The 11,810-nt window shown below is 37.4% G+C and overlaps 1 protein-coding gene and 1 pseudogene across 1 annotated transcript; one reads left to right on the forward strand and one right to left on the reverse strand.

Annotated features, from left to right (window-relative positions):
• Positions 1-2,215: 2,215 nt before the first annotated feature.
• On the reverse strand, positions 2,216-2,798 carry LOC120593553 (exosome complex component CSL4-like; annotated as a pseudogene).
• Positions 2,799-9,218: 6,420 nt separating this feature from the next.
• On the forward strand, positions 9,219-11,515 carry UBQLN2 (ubiquilin 2). The gene has a single exon (XM_039851398.1). The coding sequence runs from the start codon at positions 9,514-9,516 to the stop codon at positions 11,386-11,388; it is 1,875 nt and encodes a 624-aa protein (XP_039707332.1). The 5' UTR covers positions 9,219-9,513; the 3' UTR covers positions 11,389-11,515.
• Positions 11,516-11,810: the final 295 nt, after the last annotated feature.

Consider the following 11,810-nt stretch of genomic DNA (forward strand, 5'->3'; position numbering starts at 1 on the left):
ATATGATCCAGCATCCCTCTGCTCGGTATTTACCCTCAAAGACTTGAAAACCCATATCCGAAAAGATATTTCACAACGTTGTTCATAGAATCATTATTCACAGTGGCCAGGACATGGAAGCAACTGAACTGTCCTACGTTAAATGATTGGATAAAGAAGCTATGGTACATATATACAATGGAATATTACTAAGCCATAAGAAGAGATGAAATACTGCCATTTGCAATAATACGGATGGACCTCTAGATAATCATGCTAAGCGAAATAAGTCAGACAGAAAAAGTTGAAAATCCCACGATATCATTTATATGTGGGATATAAACCTAAAAGCAACAAACAAACAGGACAAACAAACAGAGACTCATAGACATGGACTATAGACTAGTGGTTACTGGAGGGTAGGGGGTGGGGAAAGCAGAGAGGTAGATGGGGTAAGGGGGATTGAATATGTGGTGACAGAAAGAAATCTAACGAGGGGAGGTGAACACAGTGTAAATATATATATGCCTTACTGTTAAAGTGTAAAAAAAAATATGAGTACTAAAATATATAATAAATAAATGAATAGATGGGAATGGAAGGACTCTTATAGTAATTTCCTTCCATCTTTAAGTTCCTTCCAAATAGTATGCCAAAAATCACATAGTAATCTATCTTCATGAATTATCTTAATGACCTATCAGCTGGCAATTCAATTAGGTGCTCTTTCAATTTTTCCAAAGCAAAGAATTGGAAATTATGGACTTGCAAAATGATTTATTATAACCTAGTCGTTAGAATCATTCAGTTTCTCAACATGGAAACCAATATATAATTCAAGTTGTCCCTTCGTTGACTCAAGGTTTTTACACCAAGAAACAATTCAACATAGCAAAATCTTAGATGTGTGGCAGAAGTATACCTTTATTTTGCAAAGTGGCAAAAAGGGATACCTTGACCTCAGTGGTATTTTCTAAAAGATACATGGAAATCAAGTTTCTAGAAATTGATTCCATTTAAACTGTCTTTATCTTCTTATGGTTTGAAGAGACCTTGTGTAGACAAACTCGTTTGAAAACTTTCCCAAGATAATACTGCTGTGACTTCTGTATCTTCTGTCACAACTGATGTTTACTACCAACAATGGACATTACATTTGCACGAGTTTGACCTTTCCTAACTTGAGTTATCTTTGTTTTTCCCTCCATCTTCTATAGACCACTAGACTGCCTATAAACACTGCATTATTCTCTGATTTGTACTTAGGTATTTTCAATGTCTGATGGATTTGGACTACAACATCACAATTCCCCAAGAGATGCTGCTGTAGATGCCAGTCTGAAAACTTCAGGTTATTAAAAGTAAATAACAGCCGCCCTATTTATCTAGTATACAGATTTTCCAATGAAAGCAGTCACCTTGGAAAGAGATTTGTCTTAACTCCCTTTATTTCTCTATTATCACAGGAGAGTTCAGAGTACTGATACTATAGTCTTGGGAATCCACTTGCAAATGCATGTGGAGGAAGTATTTCCTCCCACTGCTCTGCTGCCAGGTGTATTTCTGTTGGTATTCTTTTTTTTTTTTTTCTAGTAGGAACAGCCTTTATTGGTTGCAATGGGAGGTGGAACAGGAGGGGATACTACAGCTCCAGCTCCTGGGATGGCTTCACAGAGTCTGTTGCAGTGTTCCAAAAGTTGTTGGTATTCTGATTTTCATGTTGGAATCAGTTTTTGCACACAAAATTTTCAATGGTGACATATTCTTGACTATAATGTTTCTAACTTCAACTCATAACCATACTGCAAATTAAATGGGCTTCATAGAGTTATCTTGGAAATATAACCTCTGCTTTACATAAGTAATTGAATGTTTATGTAATGTCAGTCCCAGAGAATCTTTTCTTATAATAAAAATGTTTTCTTTTTGTCACAGCAAAAAAAAAAAAAATACATATTTATAAGACTGTCAGAAAGAATAAGCTATTTCCAATATTATATGCTTTGTTTATGGAGCCTCCAGAAGAGAAATTTATTACTCAAGGAAATGAAATCCACTGAAAGATTCACAAGGAAAAATGTTCCACCCGTGGAGTAAGTTTTTGGCTGACTTTTCAGTCTGTCGGTTGCTGGCTGATCCCAGGTGTTTGAATAAAGACAATGGCATCTTATTGTTACTTTCATACATGTATTCTTGGAAAGAGCATACTTCTCTCTTTGGGGTAAAATGTGATACCTTAGGTCTGAAAGAATTCAGGCTGTACTTGGGCCACTTTCCAGAATTCTTTAGTGTGGGTCTTATGGCACTGTGTCTCACACCAGTTGATGAGAACCATCTGGACACCTGATTCACTGTGGGCCACCAGCACCCCTAGCTCATTTTCCGCAGTGGTCAGGAGATAGTTGGACTGTGGGTCACCTAAGGAGATCACTTTGGCCAAAACAATGTCATCTGGATAGAAACTCATAAATTTCAACCTTGTCTTTTTCAGTAGCTCAGATATCTTCCTTGCAAATAGTTCCTGGAGAAAAGTTCTTAAGTAGTATGGACCCCACATACAGGATGTGTACTTTGGCAAAGTGCAAACTGATGCTAGAGACCTTACAGGTTACAATAGCCCCCACATCTGACAGTAATTGGGACTCTGTTTCTCTCATCACAGACACAAGAAGTACGCAGTTCTTGCTGCTCTTTGTCATTCAGCCAACAAGCAACGAAAAGATGTAGCCATGCTGGGTGTAGGTATCGCTGCCTAGACTGCCCTCCTTCAGATTACACAGATGTTCCCAGGGAATGCAGTACCTCACTGGTGGTGCCATTACTGCCACTCTCCCAAGCCCCAAGAAGAATGAAGCTGACTTCAATTCCAGAGCATTTTTAATGTCTACAATACTCCCTATTGCCAACATTCTATTGTTAAGGTGATTAAGCTTTGATGACCTCTAAAATAGTAGATTCAATTTCTTCTGACACTTTCTTTTGTCATCAATTCTGCCTTGTTGGTACGAATGAGATTGAAAGTAGCAACTGATCTACTCATTTCTATATTCTGATGAAACACCTACTCTTTTGCTTTTCTTTTCCATGTTCAGTCATCCATATTAATTACCTTTAATTACACCTGAGTATTTTTCTCCAATCTCTCATTTTCCTTTTCCTTTTACTGATTTTATAAATCTAGAAAGAATTTAGTTATCCCAAATTATTTTCAAAGGCATTCATCAAATACAACTTATACTATAGTTTATAATATAAAATCTCATTCTGCCCAGCACAATAAGGCAGACTTTCACTCCGATCTCATATCCTTCTCAAGCGCCAGTTTTTAGTTGAAAGATCCTCAAGGTTAGATAACTCTGATGGTAAAATACATAGGAAGATAAATGGGAAAAAAGTATTAGCTGCTATTGTTGTCGTTGTCATCATCATCATCATCATTATCATCTTCATCAGAAAGAGAATGTTTGCTCCAATACAGACATATTTATACTCTCCCTAAGGTGAATAATCCATCTTCTAATAAAGTGACCCAAATGTAATCTTGGGTTCCTTTCCAACTCACTTCAGTGCTTCAGTGTTTCTACTCTTCAGGAGATAGAGTGAGGGAAAGGAAAGCTTGAACTTCTCCATCAAGGGTCAAAAACTCCAATGCCTATTGAACCAAGCAATTAGAGACCTTAGGGGTTACAATAACCCCACATCTGGAAGTAAGATAAGAAAATGAAATAAGTGGACCTGGTAGAATCACAATACATGCCTTATCCAAAAGAGACAGCCACTACTCAGCTCCAGTCAAATGTGGCTCTTCAAGTGTATGAGTCCAATGTAGCTAGATCATTCAATTTTGAAAGGGAATCTTGAAATCTAAATTTGTATGGGAAATTTGTCAAGTTTTAGGTCTTGGTAAGCCAAAACCAGCCCGTGAGTTGCCAGTTTGTAATTTCTGTACTAGAGGTGAAAGTAGGTATCTAGCAATAGAATTTCCAAACATTCAAGAAAGACTGACTTGTACATTCTTTCTTTATAGGCAAACTAAATGAAAAATCAAAATTATTAGAAGATTACAGGGATCATGGGGTCAGAAGGAAAATAATAGGTAATTTGAATATACATCTCCAGAACAAAATATATATATCTGCCAGACAGACTGCATCTCTGCTCTGATAATTTACTGTTGTTTTTTTTTTATTTCATAGTTTAACTTACCAAGGGTAAATTTATTATATTTGTTTTATTTCAGAGAAGAAGTGTGTCAGAGCAATTAACGTCTCTCTCATGTGTTTACTGACTGTAACTACAACCTGAAGTGTATGTATACTAGTCTCATTTTTGCTGATGAAGAAACAAGTTCAGAGAAATGAAATGAACTGCACTAAGGTCATACAGCCATAAGTGATCAAACTGGAGTTGAAATCCAGTCTTTTTGACTCAAGTCTGTGGTCTTGACACTATACCACTCTGCTGTCTCTCTAGTACTGACTGTATTATTTGCCCCTCTGTTCTTCAGTAGGAGTGGGGGACAATCATGCAAATACACTCTAGGAAGACAACACATTTAAGTAATACAATCACCTCAAGACCTTAACAACCTGGAATTACTTCCTCAGGATAAATTCCTAAAAGAAGAATTGCTCAGTAAAATTGTCTGCACATTTTATTAAACTTCTTGTGTTTATTAGCAAATTGTCCTTCAGATAAATTGTACCTAACAAGTAACCTAATTTCCAGCAGAGTATGAATTACCTGTTTCATCTAATAACGATAACAATAATGTTACTCATACAGTGCTTATTATGAATGGGGCACTGTTTTAAATGTTTGACATATGTTAATTCATTTGATTCCCAAACAGCCTTTCATTTCACAGATGAATACTGAAGTACAGAAAGGTTAAGTTACTTGCCCAAATCATGCAGCTAATAAGTGAAAGTAGTGGAGCCCAAATTTGTACCTAGACAGTCTAGATTAAGTATGTCAAGACTAGATATTACATCAGTCTCTTTAATTTTGTAGACAAAAATATTTCAGTTACTTTAATTTGTTTTTTTTTTTCTTTAAAAGATAAAATATTTTCCTTCTTTCCTTCCGTTCTTCTTTTCCTTCTGACCTCCCCTGTCTTTTGCAACATTAACATATTAACATCCTTTGTCTAATTTTCACTTCAAGTGTTCATTTTTAAAAATTGATTTGTAAGAAGTATGTTATGTCAAAGATACTAAAACCTCATGTATTATAAATGTTGCATGTTTTTTTAGTTTGACTTTAATCTTTTAATTTTTATTTCATTTTTGACATATAGAAGTTTTAAAATCCTTATTTAATAAAATATGTCAATCCTTCCATTTATGGTTTTTCTTCGTTATTTTAGAAGGGTCATCACCATGCCTAGGTTATATAAATATTTGCTCTAATATTTTATGATTTCGTTTTTTTATCTAGAATTTATTTTGTTATTTAACATAATTTATAAATGGTATTCTTTCCACCTTCCCAACACTATTAGGGATTTATTATTTTTCTCATGTCATTTCAATCAACTTAATGGGATTTGGCAAAGAGAGGAGGTAAAAACATAAGCTCAGAACAACCTTGAACAAGAAAGCTGATTTAAAACAGTTAATTATTTAATTTATTATTCTTTTTCTTACAAGTTTCTTACATGATCTACTTCTTGAATATATTTTGGTCATATGTATCTTCCTGGAAAAGTTATACAATTGTCCATTTTTCTTTGTTATTAGCAAAGATTGCTACAAAGTTTCATAATTTTAAAAAAATCTCCATCTGTGATTAAATCTACTTATGCAATCCCAGTTTTTGTGTACATATCTTGTTGCACTTAACTTTTAAGATTAAGCTAAATGATATTGTGCTTCTCATTAACAAAAGCATGTTCATTCAACCTCTGGAATACTATTTTTTATTGTAAGTAATTTAAAACATTAAAATGAATATTTTTGGCATAAAATGCAAAATATCACATCATTCATAAAATAAAGGCTAAAAACTCAAGGAAATGTGCTTTTGGCAGAACTCAGAGACAGAGAGTAGAGTGATAGTTTCCAGAGGTTGGTGAGCAGGAAGGAATAGGGAGATGTTGGTCAAAGGGTATAAATACAAACTTGCAGTTATTAGATGAATAAGTTCTGGGAATCTAAAATACAGTAGGGTGATTATAGGTAATAATACTATATTACATACTTGAAAGTTGCTCAGAGTATATTCTAAGTGTTCTTGCTACAAAAAAAATGGTCATTATGTGATGTGATGGAGGTGTTAGCTAATGCTATGGTGGTAATCATTTTTCGATATATATGTACATCAAATCAATGAGTGGTACACCTTAACTCACACAATGTTACATGGCAATTATATCTCAATAGATCCAGAGGAGAGGGAGGAAAACAACAAAGGCCAAAATAACACTAAATCTCTAACATTATTTACTGAACCCAAACCATGATTCCCCTCATGGAGAGATGCTCCTTGACAAGTCTTTTAGTTCTTCAGAAACTACCTTTCTATGGAGGGACTCCAGGATGATTGCTATTTATTCTTACTTCTGCTCTCTAATACAGAGTTTACAGTAGGCAAAAAAAAATGTGCTTTTGGGATACCAGAAAGAGGGTGACCCCCCCTCCCCACACTGCTTGTTCTTCAGTAAGGGACTTGAAATAAAATCACCTAAATAATAATGGTTTATCTATTTGGCTTACTTCTTTGAAGAACTTCTTAAATTTACTTAACAAATTTTATTTTTTCTGTCTGTTAAGTCATTAACGTTTGCTTGTATCATTTGTAAGCAGTGTGCTTACCTTTTTTCTTTTCTGTTGTCCTATTGATTTGAAGGCCTAATTCATTTATTTTCACTTTTAATTTTTTGGTATTTAAAATCTTTGAGTATATAAATTTAACCCTGAATTCATTCACATAATACACAGTAAATTAAACATCATTAAACTGGAACTTGATAAGAATGCAGATTCTTGAGCACCACTTATTTTGGTAGGTTTGTAGTGGGGCCTAGGTTTGTGTATTCTTTTTCAACCAGATCCTCAGACCACAAATAGGGAAGTCCCATCATACTTATTGATGTATATGTTCTCATTATCATTATTTTTCTAAATTCCCTCTAATAAAAGTATGATTTACAATTTGACCCAAAAGTATGTAATTCTGTTTTAATTATCAAATGGTTGAGTTTTCATTTATATTTTCACTATTAATATTTAGGTTTGTTCTACTGGAATCAAACAAGATGATGTGATATTTTCTTATTTTTGGGGGAGGAAAATTAAAAATTGCTCCAAATTCAAAAGTATTATAACAAATATTCATACCTTTACCATTTAGAATTAACTATTGCTATTTTGCCATATTTGCTTCCATTTTAAAGATGAAATACATTTTTACAGATTTAAATCCATTTCCTTTTAGCTACTATCTTGTGCCCTATTCCACTTCCTCTTCCTCAGGGATGCAAGTTTGATATGAATCATTCTAGTATATTTCCGATAGCTCCACATACATATGAATGCATCTATAAACACTATAGAATGTTGTGCTAATTAATTAGGTTTTGAAATCTATACATATTAATATGTTAATTCCTTTTATCTTCTGTATTCTATTAATCATATTAATTATACTATATTAATCCATTCCTCTATTGATAGACATCATGTACTCATATTTTTTACTTATCTTGAGATTTATTAAGGTATTTGTGGCCTGATGACTTTCATATGCTGTTAAACACCAGCTGGATACTAGGAAGGAAAATATTTTCTGTACAGTATAAACTAGGGTTAGAAATTTATACATAAATTTGAAATTATTTGTTCTATTATTAAAGTGATACATCTTTATTTCTCCTATTTATCTGTAACTAAATTAGGTAAATATGTCAATGTCTGACACTATTATTGTGCACCTGTCAATATCTACCGATAATCTCCCCCAAAATATCTTCTGATTTTTAAAAAAAATTATAATGCAGTACATACTTATAATAGCCATCAAAAATTAAAAATTAAAGTGTAGTTATTCATAATTTCAGCACTAAATAATTACCACCAGTAACATACTAATGTATAGCATTCCGGATTTCTTTTTACACATACGCTTATAGAGTTTACTTATATAAACTGTTTAAAATAGCTTTAAAATACAATAAATATGTATTTTTTGGTATTGAAACATACAGGCTTATATAATTTCTATTACACATAAATATATAAATATAACTGAAAGTAAAAATACTGAGATTTCCCTAGAATTACTGTTCATTTCAGGTATATCTTTAAAAATACTTTATATCTTATACATTAACCACCCATTTTTAAATATATTGCATAGTATTTTATTGTATGGCAATATTATAACATATTTGACCAATCCTGTGTAAGCAGACACTGATTACCTTTTAAAATAAAAAATTTAAAATGCTGCAGTGCACATACATTTTATACATATATATATTTTGCATGCTTAACCAATTATTTTTTATAGGCAAGGTCTTTAAAAGAGGTATTTCTAAAGAAAAATGGAAATATTTAAAATGTTGATCTATATTTTCTAATTGCCTTATGATTATAAATACACTTCCATTGGCATGAGACTGCATTTTCTCAGCTCTCTATAAGATTTATTATTTTTCATCTTTGACAATGTAACCAGCAGAAGTAGAATCTCATTGTTTTAATTTGGATTATTTTGATTACTGGTTAGGTTACTCATCCTTTTATATGCCCATTGGCCATTTACACTGCTTTTGTAAAATGGCCAATGGGCATATAAAAGGACGCCTAGTCTTTCCCATTGCCCTATTGGGGATGTTAATCTTTTCCTCTTTGCTTTGTTCTTTATTTTTTATTTTTGTCTTTTACATGGGGTCAGTTCGATTCAGGCTTTCATCTTTCCACTGCCTTATGGACTTCAAATATACATATGTATCTATGTGTCTATTATACATATGTATATCTATTTCCCCCATTGATATTTTAATGTCCTCTACGGAACCTGGCTCCCTTTTCTCTCTCCCTTTCTCCTTCCCTCTCTTTTTAGTTCTCTATCGTCTCTTTATTTTCCTCTCTGGTTCACTCTTTGTTTCTCTCACACTCTCATTTTATTTCAGTACAGAAGTTTTTAATTTTGCCCGAGTCGTATCTATTATTCTAGGCCTGGCGACGCGTCATAGGGGGTGGGGATGCGCGCCCGGCACTGGGGGAGGGGAAGGGGCGGGGAGGAACGGGCGGAGCAGCTGCGTGAGTTGCTGGGAGTGCGCTCGGTGGGATCACACGGCGGCAGCGGAGGCCCAGAGACCTGATCGCTGAGATCTCGGCCTGCGGCCTACACGGAGCCTTCTCTCCACCCGAGGATCAGAAAACCGCAGTCTTCATTACAGAGGTACGGTGCTCCGCGCTCCCCGCCTGGCCCAGCCTGCTGCGGCGGCGCCTTCTTCCTTCCTCCTTCCCTCGCGCTCTCTCTCGCCCGCCCGCGCCTTCCCTGTCTGCCTGCGTCACCGCGGCCGCCATGGCTGAGAACGGCGAGAGCAGCGGCCCCCCGCGCCCCTCCCGCGGCCCTGCTGCGGCCCAGGGCCCTGCCTCTGCCCAGGCCGAGCCCAAAATCATCAAAGTCACTGTGAAGACCCCCAAAGAAAAGGAGGAGTTCGCGGTGCCCGAGAATAGCTCAGTACAGCAGTTTAAGGAAGCGATTTCAAAACGCTTCAAATCCCAAACAGATCAGCTAGTGCTGATTTTTGCCGGAAAGATCTTAAAAGATCAAGATACCTTGATCCAGCACGGCATACATGATGGACTGACTGTTCACCTTGTCATCAAAAGCCAGAACCGACCTCAGGGCCAGTCCACACAGCCGAGCAGTGCCGCGGGAACTAATACTACTACCGCGTCGACTCCCAGGAGTAACTCCACACCTATTTCCACAAATAGCAACCCGTTTGGGTTGGGGAGCCTGGGAGGACTTGCAGGCCTTAGCAGCCTGGGTTTGAGCTCTACCAACTTCTCTGAGCTCCAGAACCAGATGCAGCAGCAGCTCCTGTCCAGCCCTGAAATGATGATCCAAATCATGGAAAATCCCTTTGTTCAGAGTATGCTGTCGAATCCTGATCTGATGAGGCAGCTCATTATGGCCAATCCACAGATGCAGCAATTGATTCAGCGAAACCCAGAAATCAGTCACCTGCTCAACAACCCAGATATAATGAGGCAGACCCTCGAAATCGCCAGGAATCCAGCCATGATGCAAGAGATGATGAGAAATCAAGACCTGGCTCTCAGCAATCTCGAAAGCATCCCAGGTGGCTATAATGCCCTACGGCGCATGTACACTGACATTCAAGAACCCATGCTGAATGCTGCACAAGAGCAGTTTGGGGGTAATCCGTTTGCCTCCGTGGGGAGCAGTTCATCCTCTGGGGAAGGTACGCAGCCTTCCCGCACCGAAAATCGGGATCCGTTACCCAATCCATGGGCACCACCACCGGCTACTCAGAGTTCTGCCACCACCAGCACAACCACGAGCAGTGGCAGTGGATCTAGCAATAGCTCCAGTAGTGCTACTGGGAACACCATGGCTGCAGCCAATTATGTTGCCAGCATCTTCAGTACCCCAGGAATGCAGAGCTTGCTGCAACAGATAACTGAAAACCCCCAGCTGATCCAGAATATGCTATCTGCGCCCTACATGAGAAGCATGATGCAGTCCCTGAGCCAGAATCCGGATTTGGCTGCACAGATGATGCTGAATAGCCCCGTGTTTACTGCAAATCCTCAGTTACAGGAGCAGATGCGTCCACAGCTCCCAGCTTTCCTACAGCAGATGCAGAATCCTGACACACTGTCAGCTATGTCAAACCCAAGAGCAATGCAGGCTTTAATGCAGATCCAACAGGGGCTACAGACATTAGCCACTGAAGCTCCTGGCCTCATTCCAAGCTTCACTCCTGGTGTGGGGATGGGGATGCTGGGAACCGCTATAGGCCCGGTAGGCCCAGTCACACCCATAGGTCCCATCGGTCCCATAGTCCCCTTTACCCCCATAGGTCCCATTGGGCCCATAGGACCCACTGGCCCTGCGGGTCCTCCAGGCTCCACTGGCTCCAGTGGCACCCCTGGGCCCACCATGTCTAGCTCTGCACCCAGTGAAACTACGAGCCCATCATCGGAATCTGGACCCAACCAGCAATTCATTCAGCAAATGGTGCAGGCTCTGGCTGGAGCAAATCCTCCACAGCTGCCAAGTCCAGAAGTAAGATTTCAGCAACAACTGGAACAGCTCAACGCAATGGGGTTCTTAAACCGTGAAGCAAACTTGCAGGCTCTAATAGCAACAGGAGGCGACATCAATGCAGCTATTGAGAGGCTGCTGGGCTCCCAGCCATCATAATTACATTTCTGTACCTTGAAAAAATGTATCTTATTTTTGATAATGGCTCTTAAATCTTTAAACACACAAAATCATGCTTTACTTTCATTTTGATTCTTTTAAATTTGCTAAGGTATAAATCTAANTCCAATTTCCATTTCCTTCCTTGTCTTGAATGGTAGGAATCAATGCTGTTTCACTCAAAGGTGTTGCATGCAAACACTTCTCTTTATTCTGCATTTATTGTGGTTTTTGGAACAGGTATCAAACTTCACAGTTGGGTGAACAAGTTTTGTCCTACAGATGTCTAATTTGTTTGCATATTTTAAACATTAGCCTATGATAGTAATTTAATGTAGAATGAAAATATTAAAACCAGAAGCAAATTATTTGAAGCTCTCTAATTCGTGGTACAATATTGCTTATTGTGACTTTGGCATGTA

This window comes from Pteropus medius, unplaced genomic scaffold (genome assembly GCF_902729225.1).
Source record: "Pteropus medius unplaced genomic scaffold, Ma_sr-lr_union100, whole genome shotgun sequence".
In the NCBI taxonomy this organism is placed as follows: domain Eukaryota; kingdom Metazoa; phylum Chordata; class Mammalia; order Chiroptera; family Pteropodidae; genus Pteropus; species Pteropus medius.

Bases quoted from the DNA above. Each gene is read 5' to 3' on its own strand.
- UBQLN2 (XM_039851398.1), top strand. From the start codon at position 9,514: ATGGCTGAGAACGGCGAGAGCAGCGGCCCCCCGCGCCCCTCCCGCGGC.